Genomic DNA, 27,393 nt, shown 5'->3' with positions numbered 1-27,393 from the left:
TATTGTTTGACTTTTTATATGTTCAAATGTAGAAATTTTCAAATCAATTGTGAATATGGATGGAAAAAAAATAGATATAAATTAATAAGTGTAAAATGATATTTTCTCATTATTTTAAGTATTTATTTGACTAAATGATTTATTAAGTAAAAGTATAATTGTACCTTAAAAGATAGTACTTTAAAATACTATACATTATATTTTGAGGTAAAAGTAAGCTCATTAAGCTTAAAAGTCTATTAGTATTTTGAGGTTTTTTTTTTTTTTAATGACAATACTTATAGTAGTCCTTTCACAGAATTCAAAAGCTTGCCTGGTAACGTGAACTACATAGTGCAACATTACGAGAAGGCTCTAACAAGCAATTTGGAGGAAGCCCTCAAAAATGATGGTGAGGGTTATGGCTCATCTGTTGGAAAAGGTTAGGAGTACGGGTTTTCTAAATCCCTTCAAATTCAAAGCCGAGAAGATGGAGAGGGTTAGGGAAATCCTGATGAGGTTTGGCTTTCTAAAGGACACGTACCCTTACCAACCTGAGCTTTCACGTCATGTCGTATTGGTTGCACTACTGAGTTGCGTGTTTTTAAGCAGCTTCGACACTATGCAGACTCTTAACGATGACAACAACATTGTGTGGTGGACTGTACATGTCTGTTTGTTTGCATTCTTCTATTTCTTTTTACAGCCTTGGATTCGATTCTTTTCTCAGCCATTGATAGGGAAACCAAGCTATTCCAATCTTTATAAGTGGTAAATATTACCAAACAATGCCGTTTGAAGTGTTTAGTTTTTAATCCATACGGCGTCATTTGGTTTAATGGTTTTAATGATGGTTATCAAACGACAGCGTTTTTGTGTTCAGAGACTTCCACTCATAGCCAGACACCATTTTGATTCAAAGCCCGGAATTCTTCCCACACTCTGTTCTACTTCCTCTACTCTGAGCTCTCAGCTAAAGCTTAGATTTTTTCTAGATATTGTGGCAATATTTGAGGAGGTTATCACAGCAAACTATGCGCCGTGATTTACTGCAATAATTATGTAAGTAGTTAGGCTAACTTTATAATTTGTTAGAATGGGAATCCAACGTGTATAGATTGGTCCTCTGTAGTCTGTACTGCTTTTCATTTTAGTGCTTTTAGAATATAATTTCTTACGGAGCTTTTTCTCTCTTGTTGATTCCATCCTTTTTAGTTTTCCCACTTTAAGCTTGATTTTTTTTTTCTCTCCTTTTGAGTGGACCCTGAGAACTGAGCAATGAACTCGAGGGTAGGTACCAGAATAGGCCACTAATATTACCACTTACCTTTACAAATAATAATAATAATAATAAATTGTTACCATTTCCCAATACTTTGGTCGTTGGAGGCAGGTGTTTCTTCCTCGAAGGTACGGAAAATGGAAGAGAATAGGGAGTGGAGAAGAGTAATGCATTCACAAATTTTTTCATATCACATTTTACAAATTGTTGAATTTTTAATATATTATTGATTCTCATATAGATAACAATGATGCATAAAATCGTTAATGAGCCAATCATCCAAGCAATGGGCTCGAGAACACCTGCAAAGATGAACACACTCTTGAAAAATATAGGTATAGTGTCAGTTAAGCATCCTCCGATACTTAAGTTAATAGTTAGTACCTCACAAGAATCCCAATGAACTCTAGAAGCATATAAGTTATGGTTTTCAATTATATCGTGTAATGGAGGTGGCCTAGTGAGTCAATCAATTGGTTGGATGACCAGATCATGTTGGACGGTTCCCCTTACTGGTTTTCTTGCCATGTAGAAATATCCATTGTTATAGTTGGTGGGAGGATCTTTTAACTTGGTGTACAAGAGTTTCCATATATGTGTAAACATGGTGTGGAAGTCAAACACGTACACCGTCGGAAGAATAGGGTGTCATTGGTTAACCAACTTGAGTAGTCCTCTCTTTGCCTTGTAGAAATATTCCTCATCAAACAATATTATAGACAGATGCTCAATTAACAACTTGTTGAAAAGTGTTTGATTATAAGTGGTGGGTGTATGTAAAAAATAATGGATAGATGGTGTTTATTACTCACAATTTAGTATTTTAGCATGTTATCAAATTGTGTGTGAAATTAAGTGTCTCTAGAGTTAACAGATCATTATTGATTCTTATATCAAAAATATTTCATACACCTGTCTAATTTCACAACTTGTTGAAGTATTCAACATTGGTCGATATAAAAAATAATGGGCAAAAAATGTGCATCACTCACAATTTTTCATTTCAACATGTTTTCAAATTAAGTTTGACCCTAAATCTATTATTCTTGTATGAATCTTATCACTTACACCAATTTATTATTAATTATTAATAACTTGGTATCTCACAGTTGTGAAATTTATTTATAAAATAGTTTGACTTTTAACACTTTTTTAAAATGATGTTGTGACTAGGGACGAACTTAACCACCTCAACAATTATGAAAATATTATGATAATTTATTGTGTTAACTAATAGCTCTTAAAAAAAAAAAAAGGGCAGTGAAACAGTGCAAAGTACCAAATTACTATAGTTTTTTACTGTTTAAAAAAGAAGAAAGAAAGAGGCAGCAAAACAGTGCAAACTCAATAAACCAAATTACTGTAGTTGTTTATTGTTGGGTTTTTTTTTTTTCAAAATAACCAAATCCCTCAAACAATATCATTAGTTAGCAAAGTTTGGAAACTATTTAGCAATCTAACAAGTCAAGTCCCTTAGACTCAATTTTGCTCTTTAAAATTTTGCTATGGAACTGAGTGTTTCACTCTTAAATATAAAACTCGAGTGTAAGACATTCGATTTCCAACTGAAATTTTAAAAAGCAAAATCAAGTCTAATAGACTTAATTTGTTAGATTGCTAAATAGTTTTAAAATCTTACTAACTAATGAAATTGTTGGAAGAATTTGGTTATTTTGAAAAAAAAAAATCCTTATTGTTGCTCTGGCGCATTTGCGCTATTTATATATAGAAACGCGCTTCACTCCTCTCCCAGTTCACCTCCTATCAACTGTCTTTCACTTCTACTCAAAAAAAAGAAAAAAGAAAAGAAATGTCTTTCTCTTTATCTTTTTCAGCTGAGGGAGCCCGTGGGTTTTGTGTCTTTTGACCAGAACGACGCCATTGTTAACACTTAAAAATTTAAATTCACTTGTGGTTGCTTTCTCCAAGGTTTCGACTCGGAAGATGGTAGAGAGTTAGAGAGCCAGCAGGTACCTGTTTTCTCTCATGTTTTTACTTTAGACTATGGTAATAATTAACCTTCTATTCATTACCAATTTTAAATGGTATTTACCATTAAATACTCATTATTCATCCAATTCATTATTAGATTCAGATTTCATTCGGGGAATATCTTGTACTATTTTTTTGTTTTTTTCCTAAGAAGAAAGAGAATATCTTGTACTAGCTAATATTTTGATACCTCTGTTATTATGCAAAACCATCACGGTAATATTTTTAAAAAAAAAAAGCTTTGAAATTACATATTTTTATCACACTTACTCGGAATCAAATCAGGGCTCTGTCAGCTCACAATTTTTCTTCTCTCGCTTTCAGTTCGGTTAGAATATGTGAAGTCCAAGCTGAAACAGTTTTGTTCAAGAAACAGTTTTTGTATATAGTCTAAAGCTACAAGTCGTTTATGTATTAGTTGAGGAAGCTCATGTAGTTTTGTATGGCAGAGTAAGAGTTAGCTGACAGGTGTTGCTATTCAATTGGTTAGTTTTTTGTTTTTTGTTTTTTTTTTTGATGAAAAGTTTTTTGTTAGTTAGTTGGTTAGACTTTTCCCAGGCCTCTGTTCTTCTTATGTAAGGAAGAAGAGCTTAATTAATTATGAACATACGGAATCATTTCACATACAAACTCTCTTTTTCTTAAGCTTTCATTCCTCAATGCCTCCATTGATGAAGCTGTGTATGTGCTTTAATTCTAACAAGTTCTTCACCTTTTCAGCTTCGTTTCCACTTTCTCAAATCTCTCTTTTGGACTTCACATAATTTTTATCTATCTATTTTACGCCACTACCACCACTTAGTCCACTGCTACCGAACTCCACCCAAATCTCTCTCCGATCGGCGATCGTGATTTGGTTGTAAATATTACATAAAAGGTATTTCGATTTGCTTATAAATAATGGATTTAACTGTAAATATACAATTCTAAATCAACAAAAATCATTCGTTCTCGTCCAAAATTATTAATCGGTTTGGTTAATGATTCTCTGGGTTTGTGTTTGTTTGCAATTTTAATTTATCATAGTTTCTTAATTTGTTGAGATCTATTTGGCCGTTTTTGTTTGTTATCATTGTGCTTGTTGATTAGTTTTTGGATGAAAAATTGCCATTCCAGTCCATAGCTTTTGGTGGGTCACAGTTAGTTCAACTAGTATATAATGGTTGTATAAGAGATCTAGAGTTCAGGAACAAACGTCATAGGTTGAAACTATCTTTAGTAAAAAATTAAAAAATCCATACCTTCTGACTCTCAGATTCACGTTGGCGCCGTGTCATTAAACCCAACAATACCAAATATTTTCTTTTTCTTTTTTTCTATAAGCTCACGTGTAATTTCCTTGGTGGCTGATGGCTTTTGTGGTGACAGTGGTGGAGTTTTGGACCAAAGCCGGTGTGACTGCGTAGTGGGTACCTAAGGCCAATCGGCTTATTTTTGGGTTTCTTTGCGAACGAGATGATATTTTGCCTTTTTTTTTTTTTTGCTACTAAACACAGAATAGATAAGATCAGAAGATTTATGTTGGGTCGGAGGTGAACAGTTACTGAGGTTAGAGTAAAAAAAAGATAAGATAAGATAAAATAAGATGCCGCTTTGTATTGTTTATAATTATATTTTAGAAGAATTATACAGTTTATGTTTTTCTTTTAATTTTTAGAGAGTTCTTAAAAATGGTACTTTAGGGATGATGGAAAAAAATAGAGAGAAAAAAAAAAGAATGAAAGAAATTTATTGAGCTGTTTCATTGCATAGATTTGTGGAAGAAAAATTAATTAGTCTAAATATTTTCTCTTTGAACTTACCCTAGTAATTTCCACTCAAATTGAGAAGAAAACTAGGAAAAAACTAAAAGAAAATATTATAACCAAAAAGCCCAACTGACCACCTGTGCATAATTCAATGGAATTTGTGTTTCCTTCTTTTACCACTTCATAAAAAAAAAAATTCAAACTAATCCCACGGAAGCATTTGTTTTTTTTTTTTTTTTTTCTAATTTCCTATGCTTTTTATTTTCCTAGTACTTCATTCAGTTAGTTTTTTTGTTTTTAACAGATGAGATTGGGAATTGAAAAAATTATTTTTAATTTTAATTATTAAATAAAAAATATTAAAAGAATAAAAAAGCTAAAATTTAAAAGTTACTGTAATTTGGTAAAAAGTTTTGTGAAAGGGAATTAAACAATTGCATTAGGACTGTCAATCAAGGGAGTCAATTTCGTACCGATTTGGTAAAAAAAAACGATATATTTCAGTACCATTTAATACCAATGTACCGTTTCAAGATTATTGCAATATATATATATATATATATATATATATATATATATATATATAACAATAAATGTGAATTTTTGTTTAATTGACTAGACATTTAAAAAAATTTATAAGGCAAATTCTAGATCTCTTTTTTACTCAAATTCGAAGTTGTTGTACATGTACAAGCCAAGGTATACCTGCCAACATTTATTACTACTTTTTTTTAGTTTTTATTCTCTTCCACTGTCTTCAGTATCTTTTATTATTATTTTTAAAATCTTTTTTTCACTCTCTCTTTTCAAGATAAGTCTGATCACATTTAATGCTTTACACTACTTTTTCTTTAATTAGTTGAAGAACTCCTCTGCCTCTTCATGTGGCCACACAAAACTAAGATAAAAAAGTTTTAAAAATACAAAAGGAAAGGAACAAACAAACATAGACACTGAGGGCCCGTTTGGCACGTGTATTTAAACAACAGTTTTCAGTTTTTTTTGAAAATACGTATGTGTAAAAAAGTGTATAGAAATATGTGTAATGTTATTTAAAAACTGAAAACATGTGCGTTAAACACATGTACCAAACATACCCTGAAATGTTGAGAAAGAGATTTGAAGAGAGAACTGAAGAACAAAAAAGGGAGAAAAGCTGAAAAAAGTGGAGAACAAGAAGTCACAAACAAAGAAAATATGAAGAAGAAACGGGAGAAGAAGAAGAGAGAACGAGATAATAGAAAGAAGTATTATCAGGTGAAAACAAAAATGTATAGAAGGTAAGTCGGTAAATGTTTTTGTTTCGCTCGAAATCTATTTGTCAACTGAAATCCGGTATTTATCCCAGTATGGCCGAAATAACACCAGTATGGCCGGTATTTAATCTGAAAGGGGAAATAAGAGTATTTTTGTACCGGCCTACCCACCAATACGGTATGGTACTAACTCCCCTGCTCTCAATCCTATTTTCACAACCTTCTTACATGATGTTAGTCATCAATCATCATCAGCCCACCGACACTTGACTCTATCTTTTTCTGAGTTATGTCTCTCTATTTTTCTCTCTTATATATTATGTTTCTTTCCTTTTTTATTTTTTTATTTTTGCATATAATCTAATGTCATGCTTGACTCCCTCTCTTTCCCTTAGTGTTTTCTTTCTTTTTCCTCCCCATCTCTTCCTCTCGCACCATATCTTCTAGTAAAGAAAATCTTCTTGCTCTTCTAATCTTTGCTCGTAGATTTAATTCTTTGAATTTCATTGAATTTTCTACCTTTTTCTTATCATCAACAACGCCACAACGATTTCCTTTGATTTTTTAGAAATAAATAAGAAAAATGAAAAATGATTAATGACTGTGTTTGGTAGCCGAGAAAATCTGACAGAAAAGTCACATAACTCTTCTCCATTCGTTGTTAGGTAGCCAGGAAAACTAAAAAGAAAAACCTCACCTCCTTCACAAAGAAACCCAAAAAAAACCTGTAGCCTTAAGCCCTTAACCCAACCACACCAGCCAAGGACCTAACCTCCACCGCAAGATTGCCATCAGCCTCTAGAACAAAGAACACGTAGCAACAAGACTTATCCTTGAGAACAAGACACTTAGGGCAATCATGCCCTTTTGCCATCTCCTCATCACTAAGAGGTGGTTGTCATAACACCAAGGGAATGTTTGGTTAGCTGTAACGTGTCTTTGATGTGATATTAAAATTTTTGGTTTATTTTATTTTTTATAACATTACTATAATTTAAAATTACAAAATATATCACATTATCTTAATCTCATCACCTTCCTAAAACAATGCAATGTTGTATTCTTGTATCAAGATTCTATTAATGTAAGATTACAATAATATAATATTACGGCGCAACGTAACATCACGGAGAATCAAATGCGTCCCAAGAGCAATGTTCTTGTACCCATTGTAATTGGCTTTCGACTTTAAACCAAAGCTGGAAAAGCCCTTCCACAAAGTCGATGATTTTGAGGTTGTTCCCTAGTTTCCACAGTGTTCTTAGCAGGTTTTTAGCCGCCCATTGGTTTATTGGTTTGTCTATCAAGAACCGGCCTATGAGGCTTAGGGAGCAGTTTGCTAGCATTTGTGCTCTTTGGTTTGGACTAATAGCGATATTCGTACCTTCCACCTTTGTCAACGTAATCCTTTGTATCCGGTCAATGAAGTCCGAATCCACGGAGAGAGGAAGTTGGGAGAAGGAGTTTGGGGTTAGTTTGTAACATTTTCTCCATAACATTTTCTTTGGAAGTTCATTGCTCTTCATTTCACTTCCTTAATTGTCCCACTTGCAGGGATGCTAGTAGAGATGGTTTCATAAGATAATTTTTTCGTTATTAGGGGTGTCCACTTTTCTCATCTTACCAATTTCTTTATGAGTTTTTGAGATTGTGTTGGGATTGATTGCTTTCTAATTGAAGCAATGCTTTTGTGTTGTTTCGCGTGCATAAATTTTGGGTTCTGTTCTTAGGTGTGATTTCATTTATATGAGCCTAAAGTAGAACAAGTTTGCACAATCTTTCATTTTCCCTGGAAAATCCTACGTTTAGATAAACAAAGTTTTGACAGTAACGATTCAATTAATTCTTCTTCTCTATTTTAGTTTATTAAATCATTTCTCAACGTTTATATCATTTTAGAAAGATAAACACTTTTTATCTTTTATTATTGAAACACTTAGTATCACATACCTTGCCATAATTATCTTATGTGGCAAACTGTTATTGGTAAACACTATCACATATATGGACTCACTAAATTTTTTTTCTGCTACTTACATTCTGTCATGTAGGACAGTTGTAACAAAATTTATGATATAAACATTATGAGCAAGACTTAAGTACAATACTTAGGTGCTGTTTCTTAGATTTGCCTTTTAAGATTTTGCCATGTGGATTTTTTCTCATGGGATGAAAGTGTATTTTTTAGTTAAATAGTCACATGGCTAAATCTTAAGAGGAGAATTTAAGAAACATCACTTAAAGTACTATATCTAAATTTTGTCCAAACATTATTATTAGGCCAAAATTAGAAATTAACATTGTTTGCCAAACAATATAATTAATAGGCACTGTTTTCAAACTATATATATTCCTAACATCTCGAGTTTAAAAGACTCGATTTAGGACTTATAAATCGAGTCTCAAAGACTCGATTTGAGTGTTCTGATCACGTCTGATGTGACGTTTTTTCTACGTGGCGTCCACTTGAAAATCAAGTCTCTAAGACTCAATTTATAAGCCAACCCAAAACAAGTATAATGTTTTAAACACGCCCTTTACACCTTCTCTTCCTCTCTCCCCACTCTCTATTTTGTTCTCTCCTTTCTCTGTCTCGGTCCATCTCTCTCAAATCGGCATGGAGGGTGTGGGTTTGTGGGGATCAGCGTGGGGGAAGGTGTGGGCTTGTGGAGATCAGTGTCTGTGGTGGACATCGGCGTTTGTGTTCAAGGTTGAGGTGTGGGTCACGGTCGTTGTTGAGTTGTGGAATCGATGAATCGATGGTTGGGTTATGGGAATCGGTGGTTGGGTTGTGGGATTCGATGACTGGGTTGTGGAGTCAGTGATTGGGTTGTGGAGTCAGTGATTGGGTTGTTGGTAACGGTGAGTGGGTTGTGTGGGTTTGGGTTTTGGTGGTCATTTGGTGGCGGAGTTCGGTCTGTTTGGGTTTGTGGGTATGGATTTGGCAGTGGTAGTGTTGTTGGATTTTAGGTGGTGGTGGTGGTGGCTGCTGTGCTGTGGGTGAGTTTTTTTTCTCTATCTTTCTTCTCTGATGAGAAGGTGTAAATGGTGTGCTTAAAACATTATAAATCGAGTCTTAGAGACTCGATTTTCAGTTGGACACCACGTGGAAAAAACGCCACATCAGACGTGATCTGAACACTAAAATCGAGTCTTTAAGACTCGATTTATAGCCCTAAATCGACTTTTTTAAACTTAAGATGTTAGTAAAAAATATAGTTTTGTAATAATGCTTGTTAATTATATTATTTAGCAAACAGTGTTAATTCCCAATTTTGGCCTTATTATTATTGAAAGGGCATAGACGGTACATGTATCTTTGGCTTAATTTAGATCACAGGATTCTCAAAAAGAAAAAGATCACACATGTACACTATTATGACATGATACAAGACATGGGTATACAACATTGTTTGAAAAATTAGGATAAGGATAAGACAATTAATTATTTAATAATTATTTTTATGTTTATTTTAGATCAAGGTTTTGAATTCCATTCTAAATTAGCTATTGGAATGGAATGTTCCAATACTAGGGACACCCCATATATTGACACACGTTGGAACAGTCCGAAATATAATGTAATTTAGAGCGAAATGGAATAGGCCGAAGGTGGTAATTACACCAGACTAGGCATTAGAATAGAGCAAAATTTGAAACCTTGTTTCAGAATAGAGCATAATTAGAATATATATAGACACACATTGGAACAGTCCGAAATATACTGTAATTTAGTGCGAAATGGAACTGATCAGAGGTGCTAATTACACCGGACTCGGCATTAGAATAGAGCAGAATTTGAAACCTTGTTTCAGATTTTAAAATTAAATAAGAATCAATCAATATATTTGAAGATATATCCATTATAAGATATTTGAAAGCAATAATCCACCACCAATCCAAGCAATTATATTAGGGAAAAAAAACTAATGTATGCTATTATTTAACTTTCAACCCAATAGATTCTCAAAAAAAATTCAACCCAATAACCCCTTTAAAAATATAATAAAATAATAATAATATAAAAACCCACTAATACTTTTACTTATTCAACATTTAACTTTTAATTTTACAAAATAATATCTATAAATTAATAAAATCTTGGGGGGTTCATGGCCCCCTTTGTTCTAAAATAGATCTGTATTTAGACTTTTATTTTTATTTGGTTAGCAGATGCTTAATTTAAAAACATTTATTAATGAATTATTTTATGAAAGTTTTGATATTATTTTCATAGAAAATATAATAAACAGTAAAAAAATTAGTTATTTTTTCTTTTCTCATTAAAAAAATTTCTAAACTAGCGTCTTTTAAGTATTTGTGTTAGTCTTTCTTGTCTTTTTTTTTTTTCTTAATAACAATACTTCATAGTACTCCTTTCACAGAGTTCGCAAGCTTGCCTGGTACGCTGAATCAAGTGAAGTTACGTGAACTACATAGTGCATGCATGATTACGAGCAGACTTTAAAAACAATTTGATGGAAGCCCTCAAAAAAATGCGGAGGAATTTGACTCAGTTGCTAAGGTCTCACGATTCTGTGCTTTCACGTCATGCCGTACTAGTTGCAGGACTGTGTGGGATTTTTTTTGCCTTCGTCGACTTTATGGATTCGGTTAACAATGGACGCTTCACTGTTTCTTGGTCTGTGTATGTCAGTCTGCTTGTATGCTTAAATACATTTTCTTTCGGACCAGCAAGCTTTAACAAGCTTATAAATTGGTAAATATTACTCACTATCTTACTATAATTCTTTCGTACTTCATCTTGAAAGACATGTATAATACATTTATATATGCAGTAGTGAATCCATGATTTTTTTCTAAGGGTTTCAATAAAAAATATAAGCTATATAAAATCTAAAACAAAAACAGAAACAGAATTTGAATATAATGACTTCATAAAAAAGAGTACCTAAATACATAAAGTTTTAAGATTGCCATTAACGAGATTTTATATTTTGAAATCATTATATGATAGTTATATTATCAATTTTACTAATTATATCTTTTTCAATATGTATAGCCAAACAATCATTTATTCCCTAATCTCTTATTTATTATTACAAATTTGTCTATAATACTAGTGAAAAATAAAAAATAAACTAATTGTTCATTTGACATTTTTTTCCTAATACAATGAACATACTAATTATTATTACTAATATTAAATATTGGAAATCATCTATTGTTTCTAAATACAATAAACATATTAACTATTATTGTTAAGTAAACTTTAATTATTATTGTTTAGAATACTTTAATTTATTAGTTTATTTCTTTTACTCTTTACAATTCTTTTATTGAATTCATCAGACATTTTGAGCAATTCCTTTGCATTTTCTTTACAATTCTTTAATTTAAGTTATTAGTTTGTGTCCCACGGCCAAAATGACTAATTAAGTGACTAATTGCTTAATTGTTTGATACTCTCATTTTAGTTTAATGCTAATGCACTGACCCACTCAAAAACACACTCAGAGAAACTGACAATCTAAGACTACACAAAAACTCAAAACTCAAAAACTTTTTTATTGAAACACTATAAGTCTATAACCAGTTAACCACACACTCGGAGAGAGAGAGAGAGAGAGCCTTATGTTTGGTTTGACTTTTTTTTATGATTTTTTTAATTTGATTGATTATGGGCTTTTTTTTATTGAGATCGTGGGCACGTCCCTAAGAGCCATTAGCATGTACAGGCCCTTCCATATGTACATTTCCTCTTTATTTAAAATCTTAATCAAGATATACATTTTGTCCATTTCAATTTTAAGAACAATGGAGAGGATCGTGTTCCATATGTTTGTGTAGACGGTAGAATTAGGTACATGGAGAACAACAATGAGTAGTATAATACTAGTAATTTTTGGAAATTTACTTCTGCAGGTTTGCATTCTCCCTCATCGCATCAGGTTGGCATCGTTACGCTCTTTCTACTTCTCACTCAGTGACAACGTCTCTGACTATGTCTCTGGAAAGTAAACTGTACACATTCTTTCTGTCAACTTTTGCCTCTTCTATTTCGTGTCTTTTCGCCTTCCACTATATTATTATTATGTTTAAGCTCGTCCTCCAGAAAATATTTACATTTGAGGCTCGAAAGCAGCCAGGCATATGGACCATTCTCCACGATTCTGCTGTAAGTACTTCTGACTTTTGAAAATGCTTTCGGTGCTAATTGTTAGGTTTATAATATTTTCCCAACAAATTATAAACGGTAAATTATTATTATTATTATTTTTTTACAAAATATAATTTCTATTATAGCATAATCTAAATATATATGTGTGTGAAACTCCCTCCTGGAGACTTGAATCTCAGTCATTGCCTTCCACACCCTATAAGCATTTATACTTGTGGAGTGGTTATCGCACTAAGAGTGCGCGGTAGTGCGATAAATTGTTACTAATTATAAAAACAAAAACAAAAAAAGTATTATTGATTATAATTTAAATTCACAACTTAAATTACTTTTTTACCCATTCATAACCGTCAATAACAACCTACAACCTATCACTTAAGACTTGTTGTAAAAGTATTGTAAAAAAGGCAAAACTTAGATACAGTACTTATGTGTTGTTTTTTAGGTTCTTCTCTGAAGATTCAGTCATGTAGATTTTTTCTCAAATGATGGAAGTGTATTTTTTAGTTTAGTCACATGGCTGAATCTTAAGATGAGAACCTAAGGAACAACACTTAAGGTACTGTACCTAAGTTTTGTCCTTGTAAAAATGTTATACACATGTCATTTCTTATTATTATATATCATATCAAGTTATATATGCTTTCCCGTCTGTCATGTGAAATCTGAATAATTTTTCATGCTTGAAGGTTGTGAGTGTAGCCTGTTGTGTTTGTATGAGTCAATGTAGAGAGACACCGCATGAACAAAGATATTGGAAAGAAAAATTCTGCTCATTTTGGCTTATTCCGGTTGAGTTTGCCTATTGCGATGATCGGTACTGTTATCCTCCCAAGGTATGGCAATAATAACCTATTGATTAAAAATTTTGTTTGTTGAATTTTGTGTTCCATAATCCATATGCTTATGTCATGTATATTTGATTTTAAACCTTGGATTGAACATGTAGCATACTACTGAAAGTTCAATTAGCGTATAAAACACCAATGAATGTTTAGACCCCAAATTTCAAAATTACAAACACAAGCTTATATACAGACAATATATGTGCGGAATGATGAATATAAGCTAAACTCAAATTGGTAACACACTCTAAACCATAGTTAATCACAAACACAACAGCAATTAAAAGGTAAAGAGTAAGGGAAAAAAAATGCAAACACAATGATAACACCGGCACATGTTATCGAAGAGGAAATTGAAGAAGTCGGCGAAAAACCTCTTTGCCACTTTCTAAGCGGTAAAATGATCAATTAGAGAATAAAGTTGGAGTATAGAAATAACAAAAGACCCTCCAAGCCTAGTCTACCCAATGTACTTGAGCCCTCTAAGCTCCTACTACCAACTAGTTAAGTCTAACTGTGTCTTCTCTAGCTTTCCAGATCCTGCAATAAGTTCCATATTATATCCGCCATCCTTGGCATCTTCCAATGCTTCCCAAACTCCAAAAACACTCTCAACACTTTAAATTGTGTGGGTAGTGTTTGGGTACAAATTTCCTCTCAATGGGTATAACAATGGGAGAAGGAATGAGAAGAGACTACAAAGATTTCTCTCTAAGAATGAGTAGCTCTCTCTAATAGGGTGGGTGTGTTGTAGAAACCTCTTTTAGGGTTTTTCTCTCAATAGGCTCATTTTTCAGCACATTACATTTCATGGGTATAAGAGTATTTATAGTAGGGTATGAGATGGAATGTGAAAAGTCAGTTTTCAGCAATACATGGCATTCTAGCGACTCAGCCTCACGACTAAAACGGGTCGCGAGTTAATTGCCAAGCCATACTATACTTTTTGTCCTGTAGTGCTCCAGCTGTCGTGACTTTTCAGCTTCCTACATGCTTTACACGTGTGGCACTTTGGCGACTTGTCAGTCGTGAGATTCAGTCACAAAACTCCTCTTGAATGCACATAACTTGAGTTTCTTCACGCTCTCTCACACACAACTCTTACATTATTCTCACATAAATACAGGGTTTCTACATGATGAATTACAAGCAAATTTGACACGGAATAAAGGCAACACATGGTTGATTAAATTTAACCTTACAATTACGACTAGTGAAAGTTAAAATGGAACACTACAGAGATTTTTTATTCACAACATATTTTAAGCTAGCGAGGTAGTTTTTATTGAACAAAAATCCTTGTCCAGTGTTTGACTCTATGCTTCACCTATTGTAGTATGCTATTTGAATAGATTATGGTTGGTTAAATATAAAATGGTACACTTCAGAGTGATAAGAAATTTATATAGTTGTATGAAAACTTGGCTGCCGCATGCATTACAATGTCATCTTACCTTTTCTATACATATTCTATTTTCTTTTCTCAGTTTGCTTGCAGTGAGTCACCAGCAAGTTCAGCGGACGAAACGTGTCTCCGCTTATGGCCTTGGGCCACATTTATATGCGTTTACATTGTCAGTTAAGTAGTAATGCCATTAAAGTGAGTAATATGCTTGAAATTCTAACGAGCAAAAAGCTTGTTTTTTATTTTATTATTATGCTTATAGTTGACATGAATAATTAGGATGTAATTATGTAAAGATGCCTCACGACGAGATGAACTGGACTGAGTGCTTCTTATTTTCTTATGGTCAGGTCAGGCAACCAGCAGAATAAACCTGGTTTTTTAGCTATGTCTCATTGGTATTCAGGGTATATTTCTGTCATATATATTTTCTTTTATTTAAATATGTTAGCTCTTCCAAACATCCCCTTCAGTTGTTTTTGCTCTGGTGGTGGCTATCTGTTGCAGTACATCGCCTGATCTATACAAGACTGTTTTTGACATGGTAACAACAAATGTCATCCAAACTCGCTTTGACATGCGTATATTGCAGGTATAAGTGTACAATTAACTTTTAAGCTCATTTGTTTTGAAGTAAATGATTTATTTTCTATTCTTTGATTGAGACTTTGAAAAAAAAATTATATTATTTGGTTACACTACATTTTTTTGGGGGGCTAAAATTAACAAAAACAATAGATAATGGAGGTATATTGGTAAGCCAAGCTGACTTAAGTATTAAAAATTTAAGATTTGTTCATTTAATTTTATTCAAATACAAGTCAAACTTGAAATATTTATCAAGCCAAGATACTTGTTCAAGCTTGATTCATTTTCTTGTTGAATAAGTTTGAGTTGGTTCACAAGCTAGTTAATTAACCTTTTTTCTTTTCTTTTTTTTATATGGTAAACATTACGACCAAATTTTTTAACTCCACAAATCTTGAACACATTATTTTGTTGATCTTGTCTTGTTTAGCTGAACCTAAACTTGGGTTTGGCTCATTTGCTAAATTAACAAATATAAAGTATAAACAAGTCTTTCTCCAAGTTGGCTCAATTCATTTATAGCCCTACTGGTGACATGGGGCGAAAGATAAATACAGAATTTCTTCTTTTGGGGGGGGGGGAGTTCCTTAGGTCATTGATGCCTTCGATACTATAACACCACTTGAGTTTAGGTATTTATTAAAAAGTGAGTGCACATTTTTAAGAGGGGCGTTATGTTTATTTCTTTTGAGGGAGTTTATTACTAGTTTTGGAAGTATAAATTTTAAATTAACTATATATACAATAAATTTTTTTTTAATAATTTATACTATTTAAAAAATATTTGGGGCCAAGGGGGTCATTTCCCCCCTTGGTTCCAACTAGATTCATCCCCGCATGGCGAAGCTAGCGGTTACAATGTGGAAAAGAAGAAAGGGGAGGGAGGTAGTAGTGGTGGTGGCTGCTTAAAGGAGGAGGGAAGGAGGTGGTGGTGACAGTACGAAGAATGAGGGAAAATGAGAAGGAAATGATGTTGGTGGCAGTTGAGAGGATAGGGGAGGTGATAATGCTATAAAACAATTAATTTCGTACGATTTCAATGTAAATTTCCTTTGAGCATGAAAATGTTTGCAGTTGACTAGCAATTTTCAACTGCACCAAATATTGAAAAATCTAAAAAATATTTCTAAGATAAATTTATGTTAAAAATTAAACCAATGAGGCGTTGGTGATTGTTAGTCTAGAGATCTATGAAATCTTAGATGCAAAACTTCTATCACCTATTTTGGGCCATCACTAAGAGATTATTCTTATAATTATTTGGTGTATGTGGGATAGGATTCAGGAGAACTACACACACCCAAAAGAATAATTAAGTACTTGAAAATTAAAAAATCACTTTTAGTCTTTAAAATCATTTCATTTGCTAATTTAATGTTAGATTTACAAAAGCTGCAATCAAATTCCTAAAGTGAGAAAATTATCAAATTTGGTCCTTAAAGTTTGTCTCATTTTTCATTTAGGTTCTTATGGTTTCAAAAATTTATAAAATGATTTCCCAACTTTTTTTCCCTTTCGATATTCTTGTGTTTTGTTTTAACATTTTTCACCAACCGAAGTGGAATATATAATTATTTATTAAATTTAAGTTCAGAAAGTAGAAAATCTTATTTTATTTTTTATTTCATGTTAATTTTCACGTGGCAATAGGGAACTGTATATATTTTGGTAGGGCCACATAATATTTTTAATCCACCTGTACTGTTAGCATGTAATTTTTAAATTACATAGGCATTTTTTATTATTATAAATGTGCCTAATCACATGACATGTTATTATATGTTGAGATAGTTTTCATAACAAACACCATCATTTTATAAATTTAAGGATTAGATTGCCACTTTTGAAACTCCAAGAACCAAATTGAAAAATTGGACAATTTTAAGAACCACAATTTATATTTGTAAAAGAGGGACATTTTTTTTTTTTTTGGGGGAGGCTTGAAAGCACCGCAAAAGAGGACCCTTTGTTTTTACTTTGGACGAAAAATGAAAAAAAAAAAATCTGGATATAAATTGTCATCGTACTAATGATTTCTTTTATCTTACCCCTTCTTCCATATTCCATTATTCAGGCAGCACTGAATCAAAGGGAGGACACTACAAGGGATTATTTATACGATCATTTTAGTGGAAAAGGAGAACTATGGTTTGACTTCATGGCTGATACAGGTGATGGTGGGGACTCGACATATACTGTGGCACGACTACTTGCTCAGCCTAAAATTGTAGTCACCGATCCTAATCCTTCTGTTGAGCCTAATCAAGTCACGATCCCTGAGCCTGGAGCTCAAAATAACAATCCTGATGAACAAATTTCTAATCCCAATCAAGACACCGTGCCTAAGCTTAACTTAAAACGCGGAAACTTACTACTCATTGGAGGGGATCTTGCGTAAGTGCGTAACCAATATATTTATATCTTATTTTATCAAATATGTTTAATCTTCAAAACCTTTGCCTCTATTATAGGTATCCTAATCCCTCGGAGTCCACATATGAAAGACGCCTGTTTCGTCCTTTCCAGTATGCTCTTCAGCCACCACCCAATTATGATGAACGCATGACTACCAACAAGCCGGTACTGCCTCCTGAGCTGCCTGAGCCAGATCAGGATGTTCCTCAGTGTTTTGCTATTCCCGGAAATCATGGTTGGTCTTAGTTTTTACTTTAGCATCTTCTTAATTTGTTTATTTTTTATTGCGGGGATAACGTGTCGCCATTATAAACATTCTGGGTAAGTTCAGTTCTAAGGCTTTTACCTGCAAAATGAGAGCTTCATATATATATATATATATATATATATATATATATATATAATTTAATAGTTACAACAATAAGAAAATGAATTTGAACCAACATTCTCATATTAAAGGAATGCATGTTCAGCGCTACAAGGCTCTTCAACTGCAACATCCTGGCACACAAAGAAAATTTTCTAAATTTACTATTAATATATAACAAAATACTTACAAATTGATGTGAGAATAAATATTATTAATGTCACTTTAATAACATAATAAATAATAGTAATGCTAGAATATTACAAAATTTTAAACATGTCTTAAAAATTAATGTCACTAATCATAAAGAAATAATTGGATATTTATTTATTATGTTATTGAAGAGACAATAATCACATTCATTGTCATGTTAGTTTGTAAGTTTGTAGTAAAATTTAGGGTAAATTGCAAATTACATCCCAAAAGTTTCAGAATTTGAATTTTACCCTTTGAAGTTTAGAGGTGTTTGGATTTTACATTCTAACATCTTATAATTTGGATATTACCCCCTAAAGTTTGGTGTGTTTGAATTTTACACCTACAAATTCTGAAATTTCAAGGTGTAAAATCCAAACATTCTTAAACTTTCGGGAGTAAAATCCAAATACATCTAAAATTGAAGGGATATAATCCAAATTTTGAAATGTTAGGGTGTAAACACAAACACCCAAAACTTTACGGGATAAAATTTAAATTCTAAAATTTTAGGGTGTAAAAATTTAAATACTCGCAAACTTTAGGAATGTAATTTGCAATTTTTTAGCTTTAGCATTTTTCAATAAATAAAGAGTAGGTGCTAGAAATACTACATAAGTTTTAGATATTAACGTGATGTCAATCACAAAACAATAAGTTTAGGGACACACCAAACTTTGTGTCATGTGATTAATGCATAGTGAAGATATTGTCACTAGTGGATCCATGTGAAATGATCTTGCTCACATTTGACAACTTGACAGTGTGTAAAATTAGGTGTGTTCGTAGGATTTTTTTATCACAAAAAGTAATCTAGGCATTTATTTACTATGATAAAAAGGTACCAATCTTGGGTTCCAATTAACTAAACTTGTAAAGTTTCTTGTTGTTTAAGAGATTTGAGATTAAAATTTCTTTTATACCAAAAACTAATGAGTGTCTTGGTCTGAGAAAATTCTTAGATACTTCTGGAGCATAGTGAAATGATAATATTTCCTCTCATATTTATAGTGGACCCTACCATAGATTTAATGAATAGACATTGCCATGAATGTGAAAGGAGGGAGCACTTTTCACATACTTTGAGAGTACCTAAGAATTACTTTTTGGCCTAATAATAAAACGCAATCATCATAGAGCGGTAAAAAAATGGTATTAGTCACATTTATTGCGACGTGTTAAGAAATAATATATATGCAATTAATATTTGTGAAACATTTTTTTAAAGAAATATATATGTCAATAGGGTAATTATTAATTACTTCTGGAGTACCATAAATGTGTACTCTCCCCTCTCATATGAATTGTGGATCCCACCATAAATTTAATTAGTAGGATCCACAATTCATGTGAAAAGAGAGAGTACACATTTATGGTACTCCTGGAGTATTCAATAATTTTCCTATGTCAATAACCCATTGTTTGCACGCAAATATTTATAGAAGTTATTTGCATTTTTCTTGGTATTTATTCACAATTTTACTTTATTTAATCACTTAATAGAATATTAAATGTACTTTAACTCATGTCATTAGGGTACTTGTTAACAAATGCTTTTTTTTGTAATTTAGAACACATCAGAATTTAAGAATTATGTAGTAAATTTATACTATTTTTTATACAAAGAGAGGGTTCTTATAGTACTTTTATTTCCCAGGAAAATTGTAATTTATTAATTTATCGCTTGCGTTTTCTTAGAAGAGCATTATTTGTACTCCTATAGGAACCATCAAAGTTTATTTGCATTTAGATTGTCATTGTTTTATGGTAATATTTTATTTTGGCATGACAGATTGGTTTGATGGACTTTGTACCTTTATGAGGAATATATGTCATAGGAGTTGGTTGGGCGGGTGGTATATGCCACAAAAGAAAAGTTATTTCGCCTTGAAACTTCCTAAGGGATGGTGGATATTCGGTCTTGATCTTGCACTCTCTGATGATATCGATGTCTACCAATTTGAATTCTTCACCAAACTAACTGAGGATGAGGCAAGAGTACCTTTCTAATTTCTTGCATCAAAATTACATTATGTTTTTCCTTGTGATATTTTTTGAGAAATGCTACATCATAATAAAATATATTTTGTGAAAATGTTGTAAACGTAGTATTACTTATTTTTTTATTAGTTTTGAATTTGGAGTATGCTATAGCTCCTGGATATGGTATAAAAAATACAAAAAGGGATTTTTTTATTAATATTTGGAGTGTCTTTTATTCTTTTTGTGAATGAAAAGTTTTGTTAATAGAATTATTACAAATGATAAGAAATATTTATAATTTTTCATGTGAATCAAATAAAATAAAATGTTTTTCTTTTGGCATATTTTTAAGACATAGTCCAATAGTAATTAACAAATCTTTTTTTTTTTTTCAAAAATGAGTCTCTTTCCATCAAAACAAAGGGATTACGTGATTCACACAAACTAATTATTAGGTATTCCTAAAATACGGTGATGCAATACTCACTTCGCCCACATTCATTGTTGATCCTGCTAATTAAATTTTATATTCATATATTTTTTGTTAGAACGTATTGATTTGACCTTGTAAGATGGCCCTCTGCCCCATAGCATGTTGCTGCTGGAAGCATAACCCCATATTTCTTCTAGAGAATCTCCTGATTATTCTAGAGCAACTAGAAAGAGATTCTTTAATCATAAATGATTCAGATTGTATGGTCCATAATATATATGAGAAGGAGTATCACATTAATGTACTTCTAGAGGATCTAATAATTTTTAATTCGCACATGCATTTATAGCATGAAGTATATATGTAGCATGTATTATACCATTGTTCAGCTTGTTTTAGTGGTTCATTTTGGGCAAGTAATTATAAGTTTATTACTTTTCAACTTGTATGAGACATCATCTATATTTATATAATATCTAAAGACTAAAACGTAGCGTTTATTATTGCTACTTTCTTGTTAAACCACATTATTGTAGCATTTCAGTCTCCTTTGGTTCATTTAGTCTAATTCCATTCATTACAGTCTAATTTGTTCCACTAGGGTCCATTCGGTCCAATTAGGTCCATTTCGTCCTATTCGGTCTATTTCATCCACTTTGGACTAATTGAATCTTAAATTGATTTTTTTTTTGTAAGTTGTCTTTTCAGTTTTCAGCTCAAAATTTCATTTTCTTTTTCTCTTAATTTTTGGATTGAAAAGTACAAGATTTTATTATATTTGAGCGAAACTCTTTAGTTTTGAGCTAAAAACTACAAACAAAATAAACACTAGAAATTAGAGATATGAGTCCTAAAAAAGTAGTAAATATGATAATATTCACAAGATTACCTTAAAATTCAAGTTTCAATAATATAGGCATTGCGCTTATATTTGGAAAAAAAATGCTACAATTATAAAGCTATATAATAATTTAAACTTAATGTAACATGCATATTACATGTGTTCCATGGAATGAGGGTAGATATTTTCTTTTTAATATTCTTAGATATGTTCAAATTAGCTAACTGATTGTGGTATATTTTTTATTTAAAAAATAATTTTAATAACTTCTTCTCTATTTATATAAAACAATATTATAATTATGTAATTTAAATCTTTTTATTAAAATATGTTTTTTCATATATATATATATATATATATATATATATATATATATATATATATATATGTCACTATGTACTGTTGTTGAATGAAAAATACATTATATGTTCAATTATATAAAACTTATAAAAATAGAAAATATTTTTAAATAACATATGTACTATAATTTAACATAAAATTTTACATTATATCCTTATAATATAATTATATTACATTTTCTCATGTATCGCACGAACTAGTATGATTTAAGCCCAAACTTTAACACATACACAATTGTTCTTGTTTTTTTTTTTTTTTGCCTTTTTATTTAAAGAAATTCTAAAATTACAACTTCTTTTACTGTAACTTTGTTATAACTGTTATATGGTAGACTGTAAATTATGGAGAAAATGAATGGATCCACTTGAAAGTGATAAATAAACCACTCACAGTTTGTCACATCAGAGTTGTAATAATTGTAGCAAAAAAAAGTTATGGTCCTATAACCACTATTTCTTTTACTTCTAAGTTTTCTATTATTTGACTATATGCAAGGTTGGACGAAATGACTCCGTGATCATCATGACACACAAACCAGATTGGCTTGTTGATTGGTACGAGAATGTCAATTCTAGAAATAATGTGTCAAACTACCAATCAAAAGGAGAAAATGTTGAAGACTTGATATGTAATATTTTAGAAGAAAGGTGTAAGCTTCAAATTGCTGGGGACATACATCACTATATGCACCATGCTGCAGTTCCTCACCCAAATAGAAACAATAATGAGCCCATTAAACATTTACTTGTAAATGGTTGCGGTGGAGCATTCACACATCCCACCCATGCGTTTCGTGGTTTTAGAGAATCTCGTGGAGTTTCTTACAACTGTAAAGTCGCTTATCCTTCTTTTAAGAAGTCAAGATGGGTAATTCATTGTGAAATTCTGATCTCTGTTATTCCATTTCCTATTATTACCAACTTAACATATTTTAACATTTTCTTCTGCTTCTTGATTAAATAATACATCGTATTGTTTTTTAATTTGCAGCTTGCCTTTGAAAATATTTGGAATTTCTACGGGAACAATTGGCGATTTGAATATGTTAGTGGCATTATTTACGTTGTGTTCGTCTATTCTACGCTCCCACAGGTGAATTTTTACTTTACATCCGGCTACGTACTATCCCAATTATAGTAGTTGTTGTGGCAATAATGATGTATTCCTTCTTTCTTCTATTGATACCATGTTAGATTTTATGAATATATGGAGAAAGGTTATAGAGAAAAGAAAGAACACAAATTATTGGTTCAGCCTAATGGCTTATGTCAATGGAAGAATCCAATGACAGCTAACATCTTCAATATATATATATTCTCAATTGATCAATTACATTGAACCCTAAGCAAAGTTTATATAGGGATTAGAGCTAGGATTAGGTATATATAGGCTCCTCATATAAACTTAATATCACTAACAAAGTTGATTTTTGTTTTTCCCTTTTCATGTTCTTCTGTAGTGTGAGCTTGATGATCAACCAGTTTCAGCTTCTGGTTATTGGAGTAGTTTATTTGGCACAATTGGGAAAGCTTTTAGATACATTCTGGAGGACTCCACTGTGTCTCTAGGAAGTGCTATGCTATTGCTCATTGTGGCAGTGACACTTGTACCTTCCACAGTGTCATTTGCGAAGCGGGTAATGATTGGAGCTACTCACGTATTTGCACATCTGGCCCTTGCTTTATGTTATTCGGTTATGTTGGAAGCGAATACTGTCGATTTTGTTCGGAGTAAAACATTACAAACTTCAGGTCAGTTTTCCCTTTCTAGTTTCTATATGTGTGACATTCAAGTATTCCACGAATGTTTTCTTGCTTCAAATATTTTTGAAGTGTACGGTAACTATGGTGGAGTTTGGATACACGTTTTGCGTTTTGCGTTTTGATTTTTTTTTTTTCTGCTGCGGGGGGGATAACGCGCACTGTGCGCGTACTGTGCGCGCACTGTTCATGTACGTTTTTAGCAATTTTTTATTAAAAATGGGTCCCGCAGTACTATTTACACATTTAAAAATTATTTTGCTACAGTGTTTTCAGTTTTCAGTTTTCAGTTTTCAGCAATAAGTTCTATCCAAACGGACCCTATATATTCAAGATTCTCTATTTAGGAATAGAGTTTTACTAACGTCCTAAAAGCATACATTAATAAATATTTTTAAAAACTTTTTATGCAAAAATGAAAAAACAATTAACTCTTTTGATAACATTTTCAGTTCTCCATAAAAACTCTTTTAAAATGAATGATTAATGGATGTCCTAAGGGCATATATTAACCAGACCCTTAGTAATAGACTTATATTTCTTCACTTTTGAAGCTATTGTTAAATATAACATGTATTTTATCACATGAGTAATGTTATATCTACAACATTTTCACAACAAATTATAAGTGGCAAATTATTACTAGTTCTAATTTGAGTCCACTACTAAAATTATATTTTTATCCGCTAATAATAATTACTAACAAATTGCTATCTAAGATTTGTTGTGAAATTGTTGTCAAATGTTGTGAATGTAGCATTTCTCTTTAGCAGATATACCAAGTATAAAAGATTATCCAACAAACATATAGCAAAATATAAAATAGTCTCATCCTTCTACCCAAAAAAAAAAAAAAAAAAGTCTCATTAGCTTTTTCATAATATGAGGCTGTGGGAAGAAGAAACACCTTCCCACAAACAAACAGATGTGAAAATAGCCTTATAACCTATCAAAATTTATAGTTGCCTAAGTAGCTTTAGCAGTAATTTACTATTAACAACCATTTATTGCCTTAATCTTCCAATGAAAACTGAAAAGGATTCACTACTTTATATTTTACATATTGATAGATTTTTTTATATTTTAATAATTTGATAGTTATAATGAGAAATGAAATATTTGAATCATACATGCTTTGATGGAAACATCAAGAGATGTCAATCAGATGAGTTGCATCTTGCAAGGCTCTTAGCATAATTTTATATATACCATTACAATAATATACTATTATTAAGCCATTTATTGCCTCAAAACTACTTTATATGTTTGATGGATTTATGTGACATCAAAGATAGTAATTAAATGGGTTAAGGATTTTTTACTTGAGTAACGGAGAAAAACTAAAATAAGACCTAACAAATTCAAGCATAGTTTTTTCTTTTTCAGCATATCACTCTCGTTATCGGTCGTACCATGCTATGTCTCATAGAGAGCTTCCAGTTCCAATTTCCATTCTGGATAGAATAGTACAATGGGCTTCTGGGCTTTATCAAGCATATATCAAGTACTTCATGTCTGCAGTTGATGTACCAGAGGTGAGAAAGAACAAGTTTAGGGATACCAAAAATTTTTATAATGTTTTTCACAATCGTTGAGATGACATATTGTGATTGATGTTAATAAATTAATGTTAGTAATGAGTTCATGTAAAACTGATGTTTCTCTAATTACAATTTGTCATGTCAATAATTGTAAAAAAAAATTGTGAAATTTTTGTATGCTTAATATGTTTGGGTGGGAATTACTTTCCCCGCAAATATGTTGCTTCTTCTACTTCTTCTTTAATACATATTCATATTAAATGTATCAGCTCATAGCGGTGTCACGGAGCAATATTTGCAACAATGGGATTGAGTCTGCCTCTCGATGGGATAAAACAATTTATTATGCTTCCATCTTCCCTTATGTATATATCTTCTCAACCTTGACAGCTTCCTTAATATTAGGAATCTACTTATGCATTTGCAGCAATTGCTTTAACTTATACTACGACGAAGCCTTCTCCTCACTTAGGATTGCAGATTACAAGGCATTCACTCGATTTCACATCAACAGTGATGGTAATCTTGAAGTTTTCACCCTTGCAGTTGATAAAGTAAGAAATCAAACTTGGTTCATTTGTAATTCTAGGATGGTTCAATTACTTAAAATGCAATGCCTTATTTCCTTGACTAATTTAAGTGTGTTTTGTTCTTTTTTCCCTTTAACCCCTTTTTTAACACCCCCACGGCCCACCCTTATTTCTTAAATAGCTAATGTAATTTACGGTTCATCCATTTTCACATTGAGGTGGAATCATTACTAAATCTCAAAGTTCAAATAATTTTATAAATAATCAATAAATTTTAGAAAAAAGTTAAGGAATGCCCTAAAAATATTGATTTAGAAAATATTTTTATAAAAAATTTATGAGAAAAGGAAAAAGTAATTGATTTTTTTGATAAAATATTTCTCATAAAGATTGTATAAATTTTTATTACAAATTGTTCAATAATAAATGCTTTAAGGGTACCCGTTAACCGGGTCCTTAATTTTAATTAGTAATGCCAAATTATTTTTTGTTGAGCTTGAATTTGACTGGTGGACTATTGTAAATGCATGGACGAAGATTGAGCATCTTTGTTTTTTTTTCTTTAAAAATAGAAAAACATATTTAAATTAAACTTTTCATTTTGTTATAACTTGTATAAGAACCTTAAACCCAATGATATGAGAGCTGGATCATTGACAAATTTGACATTTAGGTACCACGGGAATGGGAGCTGGAACCTAATTGGACGGAACCGACATCAGATGACTTGAGCCACCGTAGAGAGAATCCCAGCATATGGAAGGCTTCTGAATTCGATCCGGAACCGTTGGAGACTGTCAAGATTATTGACAAATTCGTTATTCGACGTACCAATGGAACTGCAACAGAGTAATTAATCTGATTTCTTGGTCACATACTAGCTGACTAGGGTAGATGTGGCAAATCAGTCGGGTCAAAAACGGGTTGCAAATTGATTGGGTCAATCCTATGAGATGGGTTGAGAGTGGACCCGTAATTTTTCACATGAAAAATAAAAAAAATAAAAAAATAAAAATTGGAAACTTGTATTTGATTTTGGATTGCTTGGACTGTTAAAGTTCATACAGTTTACATCTTAGTTACTTGGGTGTTTTTCTGTACTCGTGCACAGGGTCCCTGGCACTGAGCAAAATTCCTCGGATGAGAAAAACAGAAGGAGACGGAGACAACTCTGGAGACTGAAGAGAAAACTAGTGTGGATCAAACTGTTGCAGCTAAGGAAATTCAGGAGGTAGAGGAAAAACAAAGTGAAGCCAAGTAATCTCAATTGAGAAACTTTTTCAAATGGTTTGGTTATTGAGGAGCTAGCAATGGGCAAACCAGATGGCAAAAGAGCTTCTCCTGGAAATTAAGAAGGTTATTATTTGTTAACTTCTCGTGTGGTCAAGTTCCCCATTTAAGCCTTGGTCCTCAGCTTCTCCCATAAAATAGAGATATTATGTTACGAAGGGAACCATTTATATTGCCTTTTAGTTTATTGACTTTTGAATGTTTCCTCATATTTAAGATCGTTTGTTGGAGTTCTAATGGCCTCTTGGGCTATAATTGCTAAGAAACTTTTATTTTTTTGTAAAGAATTTCTAAGAAATTTTATGAGCTGAGGAGCTAGAATAAATTAAAGGGCTTTAGCTATTCTATTGTTTGGCTCCAGTCAGTAACACACCATGCTATAAAAAAATAATAAATTATGTGGTGTAATTAGGCCTGTTGCATCTGGGTTTTTATTTCCCT

The 27,393-nt window shown here is 32.0% G+C and overlaps 2 protein-coding genes across 5 annotated transcripts in view; both read left to right on the top strand.

The window, feature by feature from the left end:
• The window catches only part of LOC142610598 (uncharacterized), a 55,227-nt gene extending 37,565 nt beyond the window's left edge, over positions 1–17,662 (top strand). The window contains exons 1-9 of one of the 4 annotated variants that reach the window (XM_075782477.1): positions 3,009–3,231; positions 3,974–4,130; positions 10,643–10,977; positions 12,144–12,396; positions 13,089–13,235; positions 14,732–14,822; positions 15,005–15,056; positions 15,157–15,241; positions 17,312–17,662. In XM_075782477.1, coding sequence (XP_075638592.1) covers positions 10,736–10,977; positions 12,144–12,396; positions 13,089–13,235; positions 14,732–14,822; positions 15,005–15,056; positions 15,157–15,241; positions 17,312–17,635 — 1,194 coding nt within the window. In that variant the 5' untranslated portion in view covers positions 3,009–3,231; positions 3,974–4,130; positions 10,643–10,735 and the 3' untranslated portion in view covers positions 17,636–17,662. Of the gene's footprint in view, positions 1–3,008; positions 3,232–3,973; positions 4,131–10,628; positions 10,978–12,143; positions 12,397–13,088; positions 13,236–14,731; positions 14,823–15,004; positions 15,057–15,156; positions 15,242–17,311 lie in introns of those variants that run through there. The other 3 variants (XM_075782460.1, XM_075782451.1, XM_075782469.1) reach the window with 3 other exon arrangements.
• LOC142610588 (uncharacterized) lies at positions 17,659–27,161 on the top strand. The gene is made up of 9 exons (XM_075782440.1): positions 17,659–17,887; positions 20,007–20,206; positions 22,327–22,698; positions 22,822–22,923; positions 23,291–23,582; positions 24,978–25,126; positions 25,402–25,686; positions 26,336–26,511; positions 26,774–27,161. Exons 1-9 carry the CDS (start codon positions 17,674–17,676, stop codon positions 26,895–26,897), a joined length of 1,914 nt encoding a protein of 637 aa, XP_075638555.1. The 5' UTR covers positions 17,659–17,673; the 3' UTR covers positions 26,898–27,161.
• The last annotated feature ends 232 nt before the right edge of the window (positions 27,162–27,393 follow it).

This window comes from Castanea sativa, chromosome 1 (genome assembly GCF_040712315.1).
Source record: "Castanea sativa cultivar Marrone di Chiusa Pesio chromosome 1, ASM4071231v1".
Classification (NCBI taxonomy): domain Eukaryota; kingdom Viridiplantae; phylum Streptophyta; class Magnoliopsida; order Fagales; family Fagaceae; genus Castanea; species Castanea sativa.
This window is presented reverse-complemented; position numbering and strand designations above follow the sequence as displayed.

Coding starts and splice junctions, on each gene's coding strand:
- LOC142610588 (XM_075782440.1), top strand. CDS start 17,674: ATGTTTAATCTTCAAAACCTTTGCCTCTATTATAGGTATCCTAATCCC. Junction 23,583..24,977: donor TAAAACATTACAAACTTCAG/GTCAGTTTTCCC, acceptor TTTCTTTTTCAG/CATATCACTCTCGTTATCGG. Junction 26,512..26,773: donor ACCAATGGAACTGCAACAGA/GTAATTAATCTG, acceptor ACTCGTGCACAG/GGTCCCTGGCACTGAGCAAA.